This window comes from Bos grunniens, chromosome 7 (genome assembly GCF_055505025.1).
Source record: "Bos grunniens cultivar Pamir isolate PY7600 chromosome 7, Bosgru_T2T1.0, whole genome shotgun sequence".
NCBI lineage: Eukaryota > Metazoa > Chordata > Mammalia > Artiodactyla > Bovidae > Bos > Bos grunniens.
This window is the reverse complement of record NC_141171.1, coordinates 3,876,321-3,899,861: the sequence shown is the minus strand read 5'-3', so window position 1 is coordinate 3,899,861 and position 23,541 is coordinate 3,876,321. Positions and strand designations below refer to the sequence as shown.

General features: G+C 52.9%; 1 protein-coding gene and 1 long non-coding RNA gene across 16 annotated transcripts in view; one reads left to right on the top strand and one right to left on the bottom strand.

The window, feature by feature from the left end:
* The window catches only part of PBX4 (PBX homeobox 4), a 56,350-nt gene that overhangs the window by 1,005 nt on the left and 31,804 nt on the right, over positions 1-23,541 (bottom strand). For 2 of the 10 annotated variants that reach the window (XM_086408128.1, XM_086408131.1), the window contains exons 3-7: positions 9,167-9,411; positions 8,731-8,921; positions 8,352-8,487; positions 4,751-4,907; positions 4,031-4,403 (exon numbers count right to left, since the gene is read on the bottom strand). In XM_086408128.1, the coding sequence (XP_086264254.1) occupies positions 4,165-4,403; positions 4,751-4,907; positions 8,352-8,487; positions 8,731-8,921; positions 9,167-9,411 (968 nt within the window). In that variant the 3' untranslated portion in view covers positions 4,031-4,164. Of the gene's footprint in view, positions 1-1,575; positions 2,257-4,030; positions 4,404-4,740; positions 4,908-8,351; positions 8,488-8,730; positions 8,922-9,166; positions 9,412-23,541 lie in introns of those variants that run through there. The other 8 variants (XR_015166418.1, XM_086408130.1, XR_015166419.1 and 5 more) reach the window with 8 other exon arrangements.
* LOC147368040 (uncharacterized) lies at positions 886-10,500 on the top strand. Of its 6 annotated transcripts, none has more exons than XR_015166428.1 (5): positions 889-986; positions 1,420-1,487; positions 2,710-2,756; positions 6,684-6,799; positions 7,726-8,450. It is a non-coding gene; the product is annotated as an uncharacterized LOC147368040 (long non-coding RNA). The 6 variants fall into 6 exon arrangements; XR_015166429.1 differs by having other exon boundaries at positions 903-986; positions 1,358-1,487; positions 7,726-10,500; XR_015166425.1 differs by lacking the exons at positions 6,684-6,799; positions 7,726-8,450 and adding an exon at positions 4,900-5,879 and having other exon boundaries at positions 886-986.

Genomic DNA, 23,541 nt, shown 5'->3' with positions numbered 1-23,541 from the left:
AGGGGCTCACTCACTGGAGGAAGATCTTCCCAGATGCAGAGGCAGGCCACTCCAAGATACATCATGTGGAGAAAGGCAGGGCATGCCAAGTGGGGACATGCACGCAGGGACACACAGACCATCACAAACCATCTTGGTAGGACCCAACCCTAACTCTGAAGATGGGTCTGCAGGGATGCTGGTGGCGAAGGGGCCAGGGCCTAGATGGGGTCAGCTGAGATTGTAGTACCTTCACTATAAATCTATTTCTTGAGACTTCCCTGGTTGTCCAGTGGTTAAGACTCTGTGCTTCCAATGCAAAGGGTATGGGTTCAATCCCTGTTCAGGGAACTAAGATCCCACATGCCGTGCAGTGCGGCCAAGAAAATATATTAAAAAAGAAAAAAGAAATCTATTTCTTGGTTCTCAAACAGAAATGGAGATGTGTGGTAACAGGTCAGGTGAGAGCAGCAGCCTTGTGGCTGTGACAGTTAGGTAAGGGTGGGCAGGTGAATGGAAGCCAGAAGGGAGGGGGCTGAGGTCCTCTGATTCCTGGAGACCACTGTGCTTAGCCTTTTGGGGTGCAGGCTGTGATCCTGCCATGTTGCATGGCTGGGCCCAGCGGACTTTCACTCCTGCACCTCGTTTCCGGTCTGCACCCCTCACTAGAGCATCAACACCACAGTGGTGGCACCGCAGGGGGCGGGACAGGAGGGAGGGGGCGGAGACAGGAGGGAGGGGCGGAGACAGGAGGGAGGGAGGGGGCGGAGACAGGAGGGAGGGAGGGGGCGGAGACAGGAGGGAGGGAGGGGGCGGAGACAGGAGGGAGGGAGGGGGCGGAGACAGGAGGGAGGGAGGGGGCGGAGACAGGAGGGAGGGAGGGGGCGGAGACAGGAGGGAGGGGGCGGAGACAGGAGGGAGGGGGCGGAGACAGGAGGGAGACATGGCGGGGCTTGGAGGCCAAGAGTCAGGAGAACGGTGACGCAGTCAACTGGCCAGGATCTGGGGTGAGCTGTGTGGAGGCGTGGGGGAGTTGGAACACACTGTGTGCAGAGAAGAAACCCTCTGGACAGAAACTCAGGGGCTAGTCATGGAGTCAGCTGGTAGTGTGGGGTCAGGGCCCTGGTGATGTAGACTAATGGGCAGATACAACATATTTGCTCAGGGCCCTGGGCTGTCTGCAGTCCAGGCTCTTTTAATTCTCCCAACAGCCCAGCCCTACCTTCTTGTTTTGGCTGCACCAGGCCTCAGCTGTGGCATGGCGCACCTTTAGGTGTGGCATGTGAGCTCTGCTGTGGCACGTGGGATCCAGTTCCCTGACCAGGGATAGAACCCGGGCCTCTTTTTTTTTTTTTTTCCGGGCCTCTTGCATTGGAAGCCCAGAGTCTTAGCTACTGGACCGCCAGGGAAGTCCCCCAGCTCTACCGTCTTCGTTCCCAGGGAGGGAAAGAGGAAGAGGAGACGGAGCGAAGCCCCGCCCACCCCGAAGGATGAAGCAGAGGAACCAGGTGAGGGGACCGAGGGACGCCTGGGAGGCGGGGCACGCTGAGCGCCGAACCTCAGGCCAGCGGGATTTCAAGAGCACAGAGGCATGAAAGCGCTTGGGAAGTTTATTGTCTTGAATGACATTTCAACTGAAAATGGTATAACTTGCATTAACAGAAGAAAGAAAGTGCCAAACTAATTCCGGTAAAACCCTGAGCTCACAACAGACTTAAATCAAAACTGCATTTTCATAACACAACACAAGTCAGGGTGGGAGGCAGTGCCTGGGCGAGTTGGCACCTAGACGGACCAGTGAGCAAAAGGTCACAACTCGCACAACTGCGCTTGTGTCGTCAGCGGCTGCCAGCAACAAATCTGGGGTGAATGGTGGCAAAATTAAAATCAGTTCAAAATTTTAATGGCAGAATTGGTACCAGAATTTCCTGTAGAAATAGTTCATAGTCTTAACCATAAAATTACTATATATATATATATGTATGTATAAATATAAAGACAAGAGTTGGGAGAATAAGCAGCATCTCAAGCTGTTTCAAATCCCAGCTGATAAGCGGACGATGGCGTCAGTATCTCTGGCTGGTGGCTTAGGGAGAGCCCTCTGCTGTCAGCTCTGGGTTTTCTGAAGGAACTCGAGGGCCAGGGAACCACAGCAGGTCACACCGTCCTCTTTTCTGCTCGCCCCAACACTTAATTAGATGCATCTGAGGTGACACTGCCGGGGTTGCCAACCGGTGAAGCGGTTGGCATTTGCTTCACCTGCCAGCCGCCCCTGGCCTGAAAAGGCAGAGACAGAGACTCAGAGGGGGGCCGTGAAGACTGGTGGCCCGTCCAGCCTCCACGTCCCTTAGAACGTGCTGAGAGCTGCGAGAGGAGCCAGGAGACGGGGGGACGCAGGGGTCTGCCCTGAGTCGCAGCTGGCCTCCACATGGACGTGCTTCCTTGGCAGGGTCTGCTTCCGCTAGCCGGGCGCTGGCAGGGGAGGGACGGGGCACCATGGTACGTGCTCTGAGGGGGAGGGAGACCCAGGCAGGCCTGGAGCTAACAGTGGGCCCTGAAAGACTGTGGTGAGATGTGCTGAGCAGCAAGAGATTCAGGAACCCTGAACCCAGCAGGACGTGCACCTGACTGGAGTTAGGACGGAAGGGCCCATGGCCGCTGGCTGGGGGGACTCTGTCTGCGGTGTGGGGATGTACTGGGCACACGTGACCATGGGGTGTTCATCCACAGACCCCTCCCCCTGGAAACCACTGTTGACAATGGCTGTCTGCTCTAAGGTGAGTCCTGTGTGCAGCCCACGAGAGCAATAACGCACAAGCTCCCCTTCTCTTTCCTCATTCTCAAACTTTCCTGAACAGGCTGAACCCTCCTGCCTGCACCCTCTAATGCATCCAGCCCCACGAGGCCCAAGACCCTGCTCCCTTCCCCCTCTCCCCACAGCTGTACCTCCCACATGTGCCAGAGGACAGTGCTGGGCAAGAGAATTGGGAGGCCGGCGCTGCTGCTCTCAGCCTCAGTCTGAAAGCGCCTGGGGCGGGGATGCTGGCCGCAGGGGGACATGCTCTGCCCTGGGGTGGGCACCGCAGGCCTGGGACCCCAGCAGGAAGACATGAGTGAGGAGGGGAGGGCTCACCTGGCAGGCCTGGGAAGTGACAGGCTGGGGCCCAGTGTGGGCCTGGGAGCCAAAGGGCAGCTCAGGGCTGAGGAGTCGGCGCCCAGCTGGGTGGGGGGTGGTAGGGGAGTGGGGGTGCTCAGCCTGGAGACCTTCTCTTGGGAAGAGCATCTGTGCCTGCCCACGCCAGGGGACTGGGGCACAGTTGGGGGTGCACACCACATCCCACGCTTTCCCACTTACTCCGTGGGGCTGACAGGACCCGGCCCCCGGTCCATGGACCCCTCACCCTGTGTCACTCTCACAGGCTTGCCCCTACTGTGGTTGCGGCTCTGGGCCTTGGGCAAGTGCAGAGCAGGACGAGCTGGCCACCTGGTGGCATCAGAGTGCTGGCTCTGCCAGGTGCTCACTGTGGGCTGTGGGGTTGCCATGGTGACGGGATGCACTGCACCAGCGGGCATCCATTCCCTGCATCTTTAAGAGGGGTACACTGAGGAGGGAGGTTTGACTCTGAAGCAAACAGTCTGGCTGCATAAGACCCTACCCACTGCTGGGTGGCCGTGTTACACCTGTGCCTGCACAGCTCTGCAGGACAGCCCTGAGCGTGCAGCCAGGCCCCCTAGCCGCCCCCCACCGTGGCTGTCAGTGGGGGGCCAGGAGGCCCCAGGGGCCGTGAGAGAGATGGCCCACACCCTGAGAACGTTCCTGAGGGCACATCCTGAGAGCCGTGACCCGAGGCCCATGCTCCTCCCAGTCGCCAAAATGGACCTTCACTCTGGCCCAGCTGGGCGCCAGCAGAGGGGGTGGCCGGGACAGTGAGGAGTGCTGAAGGCTCTGAGCTCAGGGGGCTGCACCTTCAGACCATCGAGGCCTCGTTTTCCCACCCCACCCTCTGCCTCCTCGGGGAGGGAGGGCCCCTTCCCAACAGGCAGAGCCCGCCGTGCCCACTGAGTCTTGTGAGGACTGAGGTCTCTGCTGAGCGGCCCACGGTGCTGAGCTCCCTGAGGCGGCTCTGCCCTCCTGCACCATCCCCGTGATGAGGGCATGGCAGGCCCAGCTGGTTGTCATGCCCTTCATGAGAGCTTGCAGAGACCACGATGTGGCTGAGGCCGCCGGTCCCGAGGACCAGCCACCACGGGGGCTCCAGGCCTGCTAGTCACTGGGTCGGGGACCCCACAAGCCTTGGGGTTGTGCCACAGACTCACCTGGGCCAGAAGGCCTCCTCCCCGGGGGCTGGGCTGGACGCAGGCCAGCGTCTGCAGGCGGATAAGCGCGTCTCCGGGGCCAGTCAGCGGAAATGGGCCAGAGGAGCCTGCAGGGGTCGGAGGGTCAGGACCAGCGTTCCCGCCCTGGGAGGCGCAGCGATGCCGCAGGTGGCAGTCGCCAGCCCCTGGGTCAGGAGGAGGCCATGAACGTGACTCCCACGGCTCCCAGCCCTCCTGCAGCCTGTGTGGGTGGGGAGACCAGCCTTCTGGGGTGCACCTTCTGTCCCCACAGCACCTGCACAGCCGGCGGGGCTGTGTGACTTGATGGGGACCATCTCCAGTGGGAACGGAAACCCCACAATGTGAGCAGAGGAGAGGCGTGTGCAGGGCCCGGCAGCTGCCCTGGAAGCGGCTCGGTGTGCGCAGCCTCGGGGGGCCACTGACCCTCACTCACTGGAGTGGGACATCGATGGGGGGCTGGCCTGGCGCCCTGAGCCCCTGACTTCGGTGGCGTCCACTGCCGTCTTGGCTGTGTAGATGGTAGCCTCTTCTTGAAACTTCCTCATGTTCTTTTTATACCGAATTCTTTTGTTGCCGAACCAGTTGGAGACCTGTGGACACACAGAGACAGAAGTAGCTGGAAGGCTGCTGGAGCGATGCGGCACGCAAGGAGGGGGCGTTGCTGAGTGGCAGCACGCGGCCCCAGGATGGGGTGAGGGGCTGAGACTGTGAAGCCGGCACTGACAAACCCTGGGCACAGGGAATGTCTGCTGTGTGTTGGGGGCGCCCTGGAGTCAGCGTGGCTTACAGAGAGGGAGGAGCTGCGTTGCTTGAGGACCAGGCGCTGCTGGAGCCTGGGATGAGGAGGGAGGTGGGAGCAGGGCAGGCATGTGTCACACGCTTGGAGAGACCAGTGTGTGGTCACTGCAGGCAACAGACTGAACCCTGACGCGGGACACATGCACCAGCAGCCGCGTTTCTGGGAATGCGATTGAAGCAAAGAACACAAATCCAAAACTTATCAAAGGATAAAGGACCACCTGATGGAGCAGGGGAAGGAGCTGAGCACGGAGCAGCACACGGGCAGCCTTCAGTCCTCGAGGCCGGTTGGGAGGGAGCTGCAGTCACACACATCTTGCAAGCACAGGGCCCAGCTCTGATGGCATGTCTGCACGAGCCCTCTGGGTCAGGGCTCCTCCCTGTTGATCATTCTCTGGGCGGGTCCTGAGGGTGCTGAGCAGCATCCCTGGTCTCCACTGCTGGGGGCCAGGTGTGCCCTTCCCTGCCCTCAAGAGCTGTGACAACGAAAACGTCCCTGGCTGGCTGAGAGGCTGGACAGCGCTCAGCTGTATGAGCATGGAGACGTGCACAGCCAGAAGCACCGCGTATCCCTAAGTACGGCGCCTGGAGCTGCAGTTTCATGCACACATGAGACATGTGCATTTTCATGAACAGAAACACACAGCTGAACTGCATGGCAGGACTGTGGATGACCTTTTCTCCTTTAAAATTAGTTTCTTTAACGTCTCTCTACAATCCTCTCAATGTTAATCATGGACAGAAAAAGCCCTGTGTGTGTTCCCTGCTCTCAACTCTCCTGCCCTCAGTGTTGAGTGTGACCTGCTCGCAGCCAAGCTAGGTAAGCACCTGGCTCCCACTTACCTCCAAGGAATGCACCCACACGTCTGTGCTGAAGTTTGCAGAAGAATGTCGGCGAGTGGTTTTCCATGGTGAATTCAACTGGCATTTTAGAGGGGCGAAGAGCAGACTTCCCAAGTGGGTGTCTGCGGGGGAGCTGGTTCAGGCTGGGGTCCGCCCTCCCTACACGGTCTGTCCCAGCACCTTGGACAGGAGTGAGATGCCCTCTCTGCAAGGCTAGCCACAGCTCGGTGTCACCGGCCACTCCCTGCCCAGTCCCTCTGGCCCCTTTGGTCCATGTAGCTGTAGCCACTGAGGTTTCCACCCATTGCCCTGTCCATGGGCTCACTCTCCTGTCCTTCCCCCTCGGGCCTCCTCAGCCTGCAGTTGCAGCTGATCCTTCCTGAAAACATCGGTGGTCTCGTCTGCAGCACCCTTTGCCTAATGTTGCTCCACTATTTTCTCCTTAAGTGAACCTCACAGCCTGCACCACATTTGGAGCCCTACTCAGCTGTCAGCCATTTCTACCGAGGCACCACCACAGCGGGGAGGGGTCCCAGGACAGAATTCTGCTGCTGGTGGGTGGGTGGGGATGTCAGGGCCCAGCCACTGAGCAGGAGTTGCTGGAATGTGGCCAGTGCTTTTCAAACTTTTGTTTGTCACGAGCTCTCTCCTCACATGAAATTTAGACCCCAGACCCGCCTGCTGTCTGAGGTGGCAGGCCCTGAAGTGAATCTGGTTGTTTCCAGACAACTGCTTGTGGGGACAGATGGGCTGCCAGGCCTCCCACTTCTTCTGGGCCTCAAGGTCCTAGAGGCACAGCCCTCACTTCAGCTCTGCGCTGAGGACACCACGGCAGTTCCAGGTGAGTGAGGACACCTGTGAGGCCTCGCTGCCTGTGTGACCCCGCAGGCCTCCCGAGCGCCGCTGCCCCTAAGGTGCTGCCGCACTCGGCAGGGACGGGGGCAGAGGGTGGTGACTGAAGGCACAGGTTGGCTGGGCTGGAGACTCAGCCTCCCCCTCAGCACAGGGGGCGGGGGCGGTCCCGCTTACTGAGTCCGGGCCCCTGACGGCCCTCTCTGTGGCCACAGGCGGGCGCCGACCCCCACGCTGCCCCGTGGGTGTTGCCTGGTCTGGTCTCTCACTTGCGGTCTGCCTGCACTTAACTGTTCTCATTGTGAAACCTTTCGAAAGGGCTTCCCTGGTGGCCTGGTGGTTAAGAATCCACCTGCCAATGCAGGAGGCATGAGTTCAATCCCTGGTCCAGAAAGGTCTCACATGCCTCAGAGCAGCAGCCCAGGCTGGAGCACCCATGTTGTGGAGCTCCACAGCAAGAGAAGCCGCCCGATGAGCAGGCCGCACAGCACAGCTAGAGTAGCCCCCACTCTCTGCAGCTAGAGAAAGCCCGTGCAAAGCAGCAAAGACCCAGCACAGATAACAATAAGAGAAACAACAAAACCTTCTGATGTATTTCTTGGGCTCTCGCCTTAGCCCCAACCCCACCCCAATCCCACTGAGATGAACAGTCATTCCAATATGGTCCGAAGTTGTCTGAGTCTCTTCTCCAACCTGCGCCCCTGTTTCCCATCTGGAGCCAGCTGTTGCCTGTCTTGTGCCCCCAGACTCACACACTGGACTGTCTGAGCAACTGGCAGGTGATGCCCACGCCTGAATGTACTCCAGGATAACTGAAGTGGTGCTTTTGCACAAGAGCTAGTCTGTCGCTCTAAGTCCTAATTTTGCTCCAAGTTCTTTTTCTTCTCCTAAGCTTGCACCCCATCCATCTTACAGAACACAGCAAATCTTAACGACTGGGCTTCCTTGGCGGTTCAGTGGTAAAGAATCTACCTGCCAACGCAGGAGACACTGGTTCAATCTCTGATCCAGGAAGATCCCACATGCCATGGAGCAACTCAGCCCATGTGTCCCAACTACTGCGCCTGCGCTCTGGAGCCCACTTGCCCTAGAGCCCGTGCTCCACAAAAGAGAAGCCACCACAATGAGAAGCCCGGGCACCACAGTGAAGAGTAGCCCCTGCTCGCCAGGGCTAGAGAGAAGCCTGCGCAGCAGGAAGACCCGGCACAGCCAAAACTAAATACATCAATAAACAAAGAATGTAAGGTTTAAAAAAAATCCCTGACGATTGCAATTCACTAAGGATCACTACTCGGTGCTATCAGGACCGCGCACTCCACACCCATTGCCTCGGGGAGCGCGGGAGGGTAGGTATGGCTTCCTGCCTGAGGCCCACGGTAGCCCAGACCCGGGACCTGAGCCCAGACGGCTGGTTCTGAGGCTGCACTGCACATGCTTGGCTGTGGCTGCACACCACATTCGACTCCTGCGTCACACGTTTGATGAACCTCCCTGGGTGTCCCTTTCGGGCTCAGGGAGGTGTGGCAGGAAAGGACCATCACCTGGGAGACCGTGATGCCACCCCTCCTGGCCAGCTCCTCTTTGGCTTCTTCACTGGGGTATGGGTTGCTCAAATGGGAATAAAAGTATTCATTCAGCACTTCTGTGGCTTGCTTGCTGAAATTCTGCCGCTTACGCCTGAGAAGACAGACAGCCTCAGCCGGTGATCGTCCACGGGGCCTCGTCCCCGTCTCTGATCTCCTAGAGGCTGTGACAGCAGCAGTCAGCACTTCCTAGCCTTCCTGGAGGCTGTATGAGGGCCGCACCTACAGCTGTGGTCATAGCCCCTGCTTAGGCTGGGAGGCTCCCGTAACTCAGACCCAAACCAGCGCAGGGCTCGCTTCCTCTTCCTGAGGTCAGAGGTTAGGGGTGGGGCCTGACCTGGCGTCGAGGAACCTCGCGCGCAGGGCCATCACAGCCTCACAGGTGCTCTGCTTCAGCTGCATCTGGATGCTCTGGAACTTGCCGTGGATGACCCCCACCATGTGCTCTATCTCCGCGGGCGAGACGGGCCTGATCCTGCTCTGCTCCTGGAGAAGGTTGGTGACGTGCATGGTGAACTCACGGCAGGCCTGGGGTGGGGACACATGCCAGTTGGTGACCACCTAGCAGGTTGGCACGGAGCCCCGGGTGGGACCTGCCCCCCGAGCCTCTCATGCAGGCTGGCTACTGAGAAATGATGGCAAGGGGCTGGGGGCAAATCAGCCACCCCTGCTATGAGACCAAGCTCGTGGGCTCTCTGCTCGATGCTGCCAAGGGAAGGCAGTTTGTACTCCATGTTTTCCTTTGACAAACGTGCATTCCCATGGAAGATCACCTGTTCATATTTCTCTAGCTCGGAGTGGTACATCTGTCGGATCTGGGACAGCTTGGCCCTGTAGTCAGAGTGCTCAAGGCCACTGTCGTTTGGACGGCCACCTGGCGTTGCTGCGTTGGCTGCTGCCGATGCTCCCCTCCCTTGCTTCTCAGGCCTGGACACGCCCTCGGCCAGCAGCATGTTATCCAGCCTCAGGAGCTGAGCATCAGGGGGGCCCACTTCCTGAATGCCATGGATGCTCGACACTGGATCAGAGAGAGGAGATGGAGTCAGTGCTTGTTGTTGGAGCAAAACCCACCACGACAGAGTGCTAGTACTGACCACATGTCTGAACATTCTTTATGCAGCCCTTTCAGGGAAAGAGACTATCTCATAACAGACATCAAATAACCCATGCTGATGCTGGTCTAGGTGCTGTGCTCAGGAGCCCAGCTGGGGTGCCAGGAGTGCAGGCAGGCACGCCACAGCCCACAGCCCACAGCTGGGTACATGTGGAGCTCCAGGCAGGGCAGGAGTGAGATGGCACTGGGTGCTGCAAAGCCTGAAGCCCTGAATCACGCCTCCAGATGGGAGAGGCGGCACCTTCCAGAGGCTCATAGTGCATGGACAGGAATATGAAGCCTAGTGGCACCCTGGCTTTGGGAAGGCTGTGCTGGCATGTGTCTGAAACCAAGCCCCCCCAAAACCAAGCTCCCTCACTGAGTCTCATTAACTTCTCTATCTAAAACCTTATTCCCTTTCTCATCCCCTTTGACTTCAACCCTGTGTTGTTCAGTCACAAAGTCATGTCTGACTCTTTGCGACCCCATGGACTGTAAACCGCCAGGCTCCTCTGTCCATGGGATTCTCCAGGCAAGAATACTGGAGTGGGTTGCCATGCCCTCCTCCAGGGGATCTTCCCAACCCAGGGAGCAAACCTGAGTCTCTTGGTTGGCAGGTGGATTCTTTACCATTGAGCCACCTGTTAACATGTTAACTGAACACTAATCAACCAGTCAGATGACTAATATTCTGTTGTTGATGACATGGTTAAGGTGCTAAAATTGCTATCATAGATACTTCATCATTCATGTACAAACTCAGGTTGTGTCTCCAGGGCAAGATGAGCTAACAGGCACGGACCACCTGGAGAGTGAATCACAAGCCAGAAACATCCTGACTGTTGAAACTGTGATAATGAAATGTCACAAGATGATGCTTAATTCCAGCCTCTCTGTTCTCCCCCTTAAAAAAAATACCCTCATTCAAAGACCGAAGTGGGGTAGATCTGAAGCTTGTCTTCCACTCCCATGCTTGGCGCCCTTAAATAAACGCTGTACTTTCCTTCACCATGATCTGGTGTCAGTAGAGTGAATTTGCTTTTCAGGTGACTGAATTTTGGTTTGGTAATACATCTGTTGTGTGAGTGTGTTGAGGGGAGGGTTTCTGCTGTAAAATCAGAGAGGAAAAGATGGATCCAGAGGTGCCAGAAGAGATGAACTAACCCACTGAGAGATGGGTTAGTTTGAGCACAGACACAGCCGACTGGCTTTATAACATGCAGGAGGCATCCTAGCTAGGCGACGTGCTCAAGGGCAGGACTGGACAGGCAGTGGGTGGGCAGGGGACGAGCTGCTGCTGTCCAAGGGGTGCATGTCAGCCATGAGGCGGCCAGAGGGAGAGGCCTCAGACTGTGACCACCAGAATATGAAAGTCTTAGTCGCTCAGTTGTGTCTGACTCTTTGCGACCCCAGAGACTAGCCCACCAGGCTCCTCTGTCCAAGGCATTTCCTAGGCAAGAATACTGGAGTGGGCTGCCATTTCCTCTTCCAGGGGATCTTCCTGACCCAGGGATCCAACCTCTGCCTCCTATGTTTCCTGCACTGGCAGGTGGATTCTTTACCGTCTGAGCCACCAGGACTTGAGAAAAAGGAAGATGCTGTGACAACTCCCACATTCACCCTGGAAGGCGCTACTTTTTCCCACGCAGAGCACTCAAAACAGCAGGCAGGCAGGTGAAAAGGTGGTGTCAGGCTGGTCCCTGACACAGCTCAGCACAGATGTCTGGGTGGCTGCGAAGGAGCTGCTACCTGGGAGCTGGGGCTGAGCTGACCAGTTCAGGTGCAAGAAGGTATTTCTGAGTCCTCGGTGTGTGGCGTGTGTCTGGGAAGTCTGTTTTTATCTGCCTGTACCTTCAGGTACACCTATGAGAAGGCCACACCCCCTGAATGCTAGAAAATCAGCGTTTAAAGGGCAGGCAAAGGAGGGGATGGAAAGAGTTATGAGGCAGGTGGAGGAATAATCAGAAGTGGTAGCAGTGGAGTGAAAACATAGGCTTGGGGAAGATTGTTAAGTTCGGTTCAGTTCAGTTGCTCAGTTGTGTCCAACTCTTTGCAACTCCATGGACTGCAGTATGCCAGGCTTCCCTGTCCATCACCAACTCCTGGAGTTTCCTCAAACTCATGTCCATTGAGTCAGTGATGCCATCCAACCAGGGGAAGATTGTTACCCTCTGCAAAAGCAGCTGCAGGGCATGGTGGGGTGAAGCCTGACTAGCAAGTTCAGAGGAGGACGGGAGGCAGGCAGTGGAGGGAGGAGGCTGCTGCAGGGGTTACAGAGTGAGGCTCGGGTCCAGGGAGGACCTGTTTTTGCTCTGCTTTTTCAGTGATGGAACACATACCTGTGGAGACACAGGAAGGAAGGTTGAGGGGTGGTTCCTAAGGGGATGGGAGGCAGGGAATGCAGAAGGAGGTGATGACAGATGATATAGATTCCATGTAGTTCTGACTTTCAAGAAAAACAACGTTTTAAGTCTTTTCTTAGAAACAGACTCTCAATATTATCAGCTACTACTTGACTTCAGTGCTCAAATAAGAACTGAGCTTAGGGAATTCCCTGGTGGTTCAGTGGTTAGGACTCAGCACTTTCACTGTTATGGCCTGGTTCAACCCCTGGTCCTGTAAGCCGCATGGTGCAGCTAAAAAACAACAAAAAAAAGGATAATCCTATCATATAGACATTTGCTTATTAATCATGTGCCCCTTTCTTGTTCCCTATTTAACGGATGAACTTTTTTTGGTCAAAAACTCACTAGCGAAAACTGAAGGCGTTCAAGAGATATCCTTGCAGGAATTTTCCTCACATGCAGATTCAGGGACTCAACTCACACAAAAGAACCCTTTCCATTTAGTCCCACTGGGCTGCAACAGGGCTCTTTCTGAAAGAAGTAAAGGAAAAGGGTCCCTCTTATGAGTTGCAGGCCTTCCAGTTCAGAGACATAATGCTCTAATGACCTTACTTGGTCTTCAAGAAGCGCCAGATGTAAAGGCTGGGGACTTCTGGACAGAGTGGAGCTGCGCTGCCTGATCCTTCTAAAGGCGCCCCCCTCCTAACCGCTCCTAACCCAGAGCAGATTATGGACATGCTCTTCCCTCATCCCTCTGTGTGTGCAGATCCTATTGATTCTACCTCGACACCTGACCCACCATCCAACCCCTCCCTTCATGCCACTCCTGGAACCCTGCTGCATTGACCCCTTCCTGCCCTCTGTGGCCTGTGGGGAAAGCTCTGCCCTCTGGTCCATCAGGCACACCTGCAAGCTGACTACCCTCAAACGCTGTCTTCATCATGCCAGTCTTCTGTTCAAAGACTTCAACCAGCTCTGCATCCACAGCGGCAGCCTAGACTCTGACACCTGGCACTCAGGGCCTTTCCTGACAGCCTTCCAAACCCGCCCTTGTGAACTTTCCCTCTTCTCGGCCCTTCCTTGGAAGCACAGCGACTGTCTCAGGCTTGCTCAGCAGCTCCTCCCTAAGCACCCATGGGTCTGGCCTGGGCTCAGGAGTGACCGAGAGGGACACACACAGCACCCCCTACCCCCCAGAGAGGGCCCCCAGCACAGCCTGCCTCCCAGGGCTGGAGAGGTCCCTTCACCTTCTCTCGTTACAGTTAGGGGCAGGAGTGGTCTGGACTGGACACACGGCTGAGTGAAGGGTGGCTGGGAGCACGTGTGTGTGTGTGCATGTGTGTGTGTATGACTCTGGGCTGTTGAGGATTGCTTAGTGGTCTGTCTTTTGTTCTTTTTTTTTTTTTGGCCACGCCTTGCAACTTGTGGGATCTCTGTTTCCCAACCGGGGATTGAACCTGGGTGAAGGCAGGGAAAGCACCAAATCCTAACCACTAGGGAACTCCCCTTTTGCTCTTTTATTTAACCAACAGTGTGAAAAGAATACACTGGTCGTAGCAAACACCCTCTTCCAACAACATGAGAGACAATTCTACACATGGACGTTATCAGATGGTCAATACCAAAATCAGATTGATTACGATTTTTGCAACCAGAGATTGAGAAGCAATATACAGTCAGCAAAAACAAGACCTGGCTCAGATCATGAGCTCATTGCAAAATTCAGGCTTAAATTGAAGAAAGCTGAAGTTCCAATACTTTGGCCATCTGATGCAGAGTCAACTCATTAGAAAAGACCCTAATCCTGTGAAAGATTGAAGGCAGGAGAAGTGGGTGACAGAGGATGAGATGGTTGGAGGGCATCATCAACTCAGTGGACATGAGTTTGAGCAAACTCTGGGAGATGGTGAAGGACAGGGAAGCCTGGTGTGCTGCAGTCCACAGGGTTGCAAGGAGTCAGACAGGAATGAGCGACTGAACAACAATAACAAGTTGAAGAAAGTAGGGAAAACCACTAGGCCATTCAGATATGACCTAAATCAAATCCCTTATGATTATACAGTAGAGGTGACACACAGATTCAAGGGATTAGATCTGGTGGACAAAGTGCCTGAAGAACTACGGACAGAGATTTGTAGCACTGTACAGGAGGCAGTGACCAAAATCATCCCCAAGAAAAAGAAATGCAAGAAAGCAAAGTGGTTGTCCGAGAAGGCTTTACAAATAGCTGACGCAAGAAGAAAAACAAAAGGCGAGGGAGAGAGGGAGAGGCATACGTGGCTGAATGCAGGGTCCCAGAGAACAGCAAGGAGCGACAAGAAGGCCTTCCTCAATGGGCAATTTAAGGAAGGGGGTTTCAGAAAAACATCTCATTGACTTAACTGAAGACGCTAAAACCTTTGTATAGATCACAACAAACTGTGGAAAATTCTCAAAGAGATGGGAATACCAGACCACCTTACCTGTCTTCTCAGAAACCTGTATGAGGGTCAAGAAGCAACAGTTAGGACTGGACATGAAATTGGTTCAAAACTGGGAAAGGAGTACAACAAGGCTGTAAATTGTCACCCTGCTAATTTAATTTATATACAGAGAACATCATATGACATGTTGGGCCGGATGAATCAAAAACTGGAAATAAGATTGCCGAGAGAAATATCAACAACCTCAGATACACAGATGATACCACTGTAATGGCAGAAAGTGAAGAGGAACGTAAAGCATCTCTTGATGAAGGTGAAAGAGGAGAGTGAAAAAGCTGGCTTAAAACTCCACCTTCAAAAAACTAAGATCATGGCATCTGGTTCCATTACTTCATGGCAAATAGATGGGGAGAAAGTGGAAGCAGTGACAGATTTTATTTTCTCAGGCTCCAAAATCACTGCGGATGGTGACAGCAGCCATGAAATTAAAAGACGCTTGCTACTTGGAAGGAAAGCTATGACAAACCTAGACAATGTATTAAAAAGCAGAGATGTCACTTTGCTGACAAAGGTAATATAGTCAATGCTATGACTTTTCCAGTAGTCATGTATGGATGTGAGAGTTGGACCATAAAGAAGGCTGAGCGCTGAAGAACTGATACTTTGGAATTGTGGTACTGGTGAAGACTCTTGAGAATTCCATGGACTGCAAGGACATCAAACCAGTCAATCCTAAAGGAAACTGATCTTGAATATTCATTGGAAGGACTGATGCTGAAGCTGAAGCTCCAACACATTGTCAGTGAAGAGCTGACTCACTGGAAATGACACTGATGATGGGGAAGATTGAAGGCAAAAAGAGAAAGGGGTGTCAGAGGACAAGATGGTTAGATAGCATCACTGACTCAGTGGACATGAGTCTGAGCAAACTCCAGGAGATAGTGGAGGACAGAGGAGTCTGGCGTGTTACAGTCCATGAGGTTGCAAAGAGTTGGACATGACTTATTCACTGAGCAATGACAGCAAAGCATCTGAGAACCCGTCATAAGTCAAGTACCCAACCAAGTGCAGAGATTAAAAACACACACACACACCAGAAAACTATGGGACTTATTCTCAACTGAAAACCCTCACAGAGAACTCTGAGAACAAAGAGAGCACCCTTTTCTCATACCTCGTTATGGGGTATGCATTACTGTGACCTTTTTTGGAGGGGTGCTTTGAAATGCTGATTAACATCTTCAAATTCCTGTTCTGAGAACTGACCCTACAGGAACACGGACACCAGTAGATGTTATATTTATAGGACACACAAGACCACACTGAAACTGTGAAAAACCAAACCTGCCTAGATGCCCAGGAATAAGGATACTCCTGGGCAGTGGATTGGCCCCAGGGCAGCCAGCAGCAGCAGAGGGACCCTGGAGCCCTCTGCTCCTAGGCGTCCTCCAACATACGCGCCAGCCTTCCCCAGACTCCCTTCCAAGCTAGTCCAGCAGGAGCTTTGCCTTGACTTTTGAGTTGCACGGCCATTGACGGTTTACATGCTCAATGAGGACCAGCAGTGGGACAACCAGGGCACCAGGCAAGTCACCCAGCTACATGGAGCAGCTGAAGGGCATGTCCCTGCTAGTCAAGGCCTGACAAAACATGGTCCACTGGAGAAGGGAATGGCAAACCACTTCAGTATTCTTGCCTTGAGAACCCCATGAACAGTATGAAAGGGCAAAATGCTATGATACTGAAAGATGAACTCCCCAGGTCAGTAGATGTTCAATAAACCAATGGGGAAGAGAGGAGAAATACCTACAAAAAGAATGAAGAGGTGGAGCCAAAACAGAAACAACATCCAGTTGTGGATGTATCTCATGGTGAAAATAAAGTCCAATGCTGTAAAGAACAATACTGCATAGGAACCTGGAATGTTAGGTCCATGAATCAGGGTAAACCAGAAGTAGTCAAACAGGAGATGGCAAGAGTGAACATCGACATTTTAGGAATCAGTGAACTAAAATGTACCGGAATGGGCAAATTTAATTCAGATGACCATTATATCTACTACTGTGGGCAAGAATTCCTTGGAAGGAATGGAGTAGCTAGCCCTCATAGTCAACAAAAGAGTCCGAAATGCAGTACTTGGTTGCAATCTCAAAAATGACGGAATGATCTTGGTTCATTTCCAAGGCAAACCACTCAACATCACAGTAATCCAAGTCTATGCCCCAATCACTAATGCCTAAGAAGCTGAAGCTGAATGGTTCTATGATGACTTACAAGACCTTCTAGAACTAACACCAAAAAAAGAGATGTCCTTTTCATCACAGGGGACTGGAATGCAAAAGTAGGAAGTCAAGAGATACCTGGAGTAATAGGCAAGTTGGGCCTTGGATTACAAAATGAAGCACAGCAAAGGCTAACAGAGTTTTGCAAAGAGAACACACTGGTCATAGCAAACACCTTCTTCCAACAGCACAAGAGATGACTTTACACATGGATATCACCAGATGGTCAATATCGAAATCAGATTGATTATATACTTTGCAGCTGAAGATGAAGAAACTCTATACAGTTAGTAAAAACAAGACCTGGAGCTGGCTGTGATTCAGATCATGAACTCCTTATTGCAAAATTGAAGAAAGTAGGGAAAACCACTAGGCCATTCAGGTATGACCTAAATCAAATCCCTATAATTATACAATGGAAGTGACAAACAGATTCTATATACTAGATGTGGTAGATGGAGTGCCTGAAGGACTATGGAAGAGGGTTCATAACACTGTACAGGAGGTGGTGACCAAAACCATCCCCAAGAAAAAGAAATGCCAGAAAGCAAAGTGGTTGTCTGAGAAGGCCTTACAAGTAGCTGAGAAAAGAAGAGAAGTGAAAGGCAAAGGGGAAAGGGAAAGATACACCCAACTGAATGAAGACTTCCAGAGAGTAGCAAGGGGAGACAGGAAAGCCTTCTTAAGTGAACATTGCAAAGAAATAGAGGGACACAATATAAAGGGAACGTCTGCTGCTGCTGCTGCTAAGTCGCTTCAGTCGTGTCTGACTCTGTGCGACCCCATAGACGGCAGCCCACCAGGCTCCCCCGTCCCTGGGATTCTCCAGGCAAGAACACTGGAGTGGGTTGCCGTTTCCTTCTCCGATGCATGAAAGTGAAAAGTGAAAGTGAAGTCGCTCGGTCGTATCCGACTCTTAGCGACCCCATGGACTGCAGCCTAATAGGCTCCTCCGTCCATGAGATTTTCCAGGCAAGAGTACTGGAGTGGGCTGCCAAAACTAGAAATACCAAGGGAACATTTCATGCAAAGATGGGCTCAATAAAGGACAGAAACGACAGAAGCAGAAGACGTTAAGAAGAGGTAGCCAGAATATACAGAAGAACTACTAAAAAGCTCTTAATGACCCAGAAAACCACGATGGTGTGGTCATTCACCTAGAGCCAGACATCCTAGAGTGTGAAGTCAAGTGGGCCTTAGGAAGCATCACTACAAACAAAGCTAGTGGAGGTGATGGAATCCCAGCTGAGCTATTTCAAATCCTAAAGGATGATGCTGTTAAAGTGCTGTACTCAATATGCCAGCAAATTTGGAAAACTCAGCAGTGGCCATAGGACTGGAAAAGGTCAGTTTTCATTCCAATCCCAAAGAAAGGCAGTGCCAAAGAATGTTCAAATTACCATACAATTGCACTCATTTCATATGCTAGCAAGATTATGTTCAGAATTCTCCAAGCTAGGCTTCAGCAGTACATGAACTGAGAACTTCTAGATGTACAAGGTGGATTTAGAAAAAGCAGAGGGATCAGAGAAAAAAATTGCCAACATCTTCTGGATCATAGAAAAAAGCAAGACAATTCCAAACAAAAACACATCTATTTCTGCTTCATTGACTACTGTAAAGCCTTTGACTGTGTGGATGACAACAAACTGTGGAATATTCTTGAAGAGATGAGAATACCAGACCACCTTACCTGCCTCCTGAGAAACCTGTATGCAGGACAAGAAGCAACAGTTAGAACTGGACATGGAAAAATGGACTGGTTCCAAATTGGGAAAGGAGTATGTCAAGGCTGTATATTGTCACCTTGCTTATTTAACTTACATGCAGAGTACATCATGTGAAATGCTGGGCTGGATGACTCATAAACTGGAACAAAGATTGCTGGGAGAAATATCAAACCTCAGATATGCAGATGTTATCACTTTAAGGACAGAAAGTGAATAAGAAGTAAAGAGCCTCTTGATCAAGGTGAAAGAAGATAGTGAAAAAGCCAGCTTAAAACTCAACATTCAAAAAACTAAGATCATGGCATCTGGTCCAATCACTTCATGGCAAATAGGTGGGGAAAAAGTGGAAACAATGTCAGATTTCATTTTTTTGAGCTCCAAAATCACTGCAGATGGTGACTGCAGCCATGAAATTGAAAGGTGCTTGCTCCTTTAAAGAAAAGCTATGACAAACCTAGACAAAGTATTAAAAAGCAGAGACATCACTTTGCTGACAAAGGCTCATATAGTCACAGCTATGGTTTTTCCAGTAGTCATGTATGGGTGTGAGAGCTGGACCATAAAGAAGGCTGAGCACCCAAGAATTCGTGCTTTCCAACTGTGGTGCTGAAGACTCTTGTGGTGCTGAAGACTCCTTGGACAGCAAGGAGATCAAACCAGTCATTCCTAAAGGAAATCAGTCCTAAACATTCATTGGAAGGACTGGTGCTGAAGCTCAAGCTCCAATACTTTGGCCACCTGATGTGAAGAGCCACCTCATTGGAAAAGACCCTGATGTTGGGAAAGATTGAGGGCAGGAGGAGAAGGGAGTGACGGGATGAGACGGTTGGATGGCATCACCGACTCAATGGATATGAGTTTGAGCAAACTCAGGGAGATAGTGAAGGACAGGGAAGCCTGGTGTGCTGCCGTCCATGGCGTCACAGAGCAGGACACAATTCAGCGAATGAACAACAACAGCAAGGAGACACTGGGCCTGTCGCACCCCAGGCCCCGTGGTGTCAACTGTGCGTATGTTACGGCAGGCGTACACACGTTAGAAGTTTTGTGTCTTCAAAGCTGTGCGTTTTTGCGAACATACCGTGGTCCCAGCTGTGGACACAGCTCTGCTGAGCACCTCTGGGATCTGTCAGCGGCCCCCGTGTGGAGCCCTTTGCTGCTGTCAGCACGGCCCAGCCGTTTCCCAGCGCCCTGTCCCTGGCTTGACTGCGGTCATTAGCACATGTCACATGGGCACATTAGCGTGCAGATGACTCGTTACTGTCAATTACGACAAGCTCATTTCCGGTCCCAGGGGTGCTCCTCCGCTCCCCCAGGGCCCTAGATTTTGGAGCGGGTGGCTCTGGAGACCGGGAGCTCAGCTCAGGGACACTGTCAGAGGCATTCAGAGGAGGAGGGGGGGTCTAAAGCAGAGGCACTCCCCGCCAAACCACCAAATTTCCATATGTTCCCAGTTTACTGTGGGTTTAAAAACCACACAGTAAGGTAAAATAAAATTATGAATGTCAACACATTATGTTTTTTTATAAGAAACAGTATGGAACTGCTATGGACTAACTTGTGTTCCCCAAATTCACACATGAAACCCCAAATGTCCATGTGAAATAGGGCCTGTGAAGAAGTAATTAAGGTCAAATGAGGTGATAGGGGCAGGGCCCTAATCCACAGGACCGTGGCCTTGTAAGTGGAGGACAGGGCTTCCCTGGTGATTCAGACAGTAAAGAATCCACCTGCAATGCAGGAGACCTGGGTTCCATCCCTGGCTCGTGAAGATCCCCTGGAGAAGGGAATGGCTACCCACTCCAGTATTCTTGCCCAGAGAATCCCATGGACAGAGGAGCCTGGCGGGCCACAGTCCATGGGGCTGCAAAGAATTGGACACGACTGAGTGACTAACACTTCATTTCAAGCAGAGGAAGAGAGACCTCTTCCATCTACAAACCAGTAAGAGAGCCCAGACTAGGAACTGAACTTGCTCCAGGCAATAGTACACCAATGAGCAGCGGAGTTCCAATAAAACTGTTTACCAAGACTGTGGTCTGGGACTCTGCTCCTCTGTCTGTGTGTCGCTGAGCCTAACACGTGTCTGAGGAGGAGCCCACGCGTGCGGGTCCAGACGGGTCCTCATCCCTCTGCTTCACTGCCTTCAGGTCCCCCCGTCCCTAGAGTGCCTCTGGACCCTTCCCCTTCCCTGACAACTTTTCGTCCATGCGTGCAGTACAAAGCAGGAGATTTTAGTGTGTTTCTTTCCGTTTTAATGCAGACAAGGACTCCTCTAAAAGTCATGTCTGGTCTGCCTTCTGTCTCCGTAAAGGCCAGCAGCATGACAGGGTAGACTTATGTCTATTGGAGCTAATGAGATTTTTGAGCTTATTCTTTTAGATTTCTGCTGCATTTTTTGTTTCCCTTTCCTGGTTTCCTTCCTTGCGTTTCGCATTGGTCCTGGGCAGCGGTGAGCCAGAACGCTTCCTGTGGCCAGGGGCACACTGCGCCTGGGTCGCTCTCAGAGGCTGTGGGTGCGGCCCGGGGGTACCCCAGCCCCACGCACAAGGTCCAGGTGAGGGGCAATCCTGCAGTGACACCCTCGGGGGCAAAGCTGCTTCCTCTCACACATGTGCGGGGGGCCTGCCTCCCTGCGTGTCACGACCATTCTCAGTCTTGGGGTGGGGATGGTGCTGCTCCCCTGAAGGAGTCTGGACATGAGATGCTGAGGGAAAGCCCCATGTGTGGTAAAAAGGCTCATTCCAGGTGCTCCCATCGAGGGAACACGGAGGCGCTAGGCGAGGAGGAGGGGGTCGGGCCCGGCTTGTAAGGGAAGAGCAATCCATTCTCACGGGAAGATCCATGTAGTGAGGAAGCAAGGCCCTTCAAACCCCAACAACGCCACGTTGGTGGCATCACAGATGTGGCAGGAATCCAGGCTGCGGGCGCTTCCTTCACAGAGAAGGCAGACCAGGTTTCCTGACCCAGGAGTGAACACCTCAGCCAAGGCAACAGCATGGGAACAGGCGGAGGTGGGGGTGATGCCCTGAGGAAGGCAGGGCATCAGCGACTGGGGTGAAGAGGTGGGCTGGGCAGGGTGGGGGGCAGCACAATGAGAGGGCAGTTTGGGCAGTGGGAGGCCCCCAAGGGGCCCAGGGACCCACCCTGAAGGCACGGGGCCAGAGCAGGAGCAGCAGGTGGCCCACCCCCCGGCCCCCACGTCCTCAGGTTCTGTTCTGGGAAGCTCCCTGGCACTGCCTGCTGCTGCCCACTCTCCTCACTCACTCAGCTCCAACCTGGCCGCCTGCCTGTCTCCCAGGCCATTCCTGCCTCAGAGACACTTTCCCAACGTGGAAGCAGAGATGTCCCATCAGGCAGGTCCTGGCTCAGGTCAGGTCCCCTGGGGGGACTGACCTGCCCAGCTGCCCACCCCACCGCCCCACTGCCTGAAGGGGCTCTGAAGGCCACAGTGGTCTCTGCACGGCTGTGTGGGACCACCCTGCTCCCCAGGGACCCAGGGACTGTGGCTGGCTCCTTCACTGCCAGGGCTCTGGTTCCCGTAACATTCCTGGCCTCACAGAATCATGGCCCAGAAATAGGGACCTGTGCCAAGAAACCTCTCCCCAAAGGCTAGCAGGGCATTTTAGGGACCAGCACTACCAGGCCCTCAAGGAAGAGAGAGCACCTCCTGCAACACTTTCAGAAAAGAGAGACACAGGAAAACCAGCCGCTCACAGATGGAGACTAAAGGTGGGGGCTCGCAGGCAGAAGCCACAGCCCCACGCGTCCATGACCAGAGCTGAGACAGTAAAACGTGGCCAGCAGCTCCAAGTCAGCAGCATCTGTGTGCATGTGTGAGCGCAGATACAGGGGCCACAGCCAAGGAGATTCCCCTCTGAACACGGGGGCTTCCAAACTCTGTCAGTAAAAATCACCATTGTCAATGAAAAGCAATGTAAATCTATCAACATAAAGCACCACAGCAACCCCAAAGAGAAAAAGCATATCTCAAAAGATGCAAAAAGAAACAAATCGATTAAAACAACACCCGTTAATGATAAAAACCCTTAGCAAACCAGGAACAGAAAGAACCCTCCTTAACCTGATAAGGGGCATCTCCCTAAAGCACGTGCGCACACACATACACACACACTTGGATGTACTGGGGACCCTTTTGAGGCACTACCTCAAGTCAGACAGTGTCCTGTAGGTGCCAGTCAAGTGGATGGGACCAGAACCTGGAATGGGACAGACAGGCAAAGTAAAGATGGGAGACGTCACCTACTTACAGGCTGAAGGGCATCCCTGTGTGGCTGGAGTCACCCAGGGAGTCATTGATGCCACTGACAACTCCCGTCTCATCCTCTACCTCACCTCCAAACTGGCTTCCAGGTGGGGTCGGTGCTGAGCAATGGCATTCGGACCAGCTGGCCACCCGCACTGCCAAGGGGCCTTTAGATTCTTGCTTCCTGGGGATAACTTGGAACACAGCCTGCTGGTGTTGAGAACTGTCTGCATTTACCTTTGAGGCAATGTTTCCCAGGTCAGTTCTTTAAGCAAGATTCTAGATGAAGCCTTGTTTGATTAAAAAAAATTTTTGTATGTTATTTCTTTGGCTGCACAGGTCTTAGAGCAGCATGCAGGATCTTTAGTTGAGAGGCATGAGGGGTATTTTAGTTGTAGCATGGGGGATCTAGTTCCCCGACCAGGGATTGAACCCAGGTCCCCTGACGAGTCTTAGCCAGTGGATCACCAGGGCAGTCCCTGAAGCCTTGTTTCAAATCACTAGACTTTCTCAGTCCCATGAAACTGAAAGTGTTCATCGCTCAGTTGTGTCCAACTCTTTGTGACCCCAAGGACTGTAGCCTGCCAGGATCCTCTGACCATGGGACTTTCCAGGCAAGAATACTGGAGTGGGTTGCCATTCTCTTCTCCAGGGGATCTTTCCAACCCAGGGATCGAACCTGGGTCTACCACACTGAAGGCAGATTCTTTACCATCTTTCCCATAGGACTTCACAAAGAATATTTCTTTAGGGAGTGCCCTGGTGGTCCATTGCTTAGGTCTCTGCGCTTTTACTGCCAAGGGCCCTTATCAGGAATTAAGATTTCACAAGACGAGTGGTGAGGCCAAAAAAAGCAAAAAATCAAAGAATATTCCTTTAGCAAACACTCATCAATTTCTGAAATCACAGCTGACATGAACGTTAGATATTCATCAGACTGAAGGGGTATAACACTATGAAAATTCCCATCAGTTCTAATGAATCCTTAGTTAAAATACATCACAACCT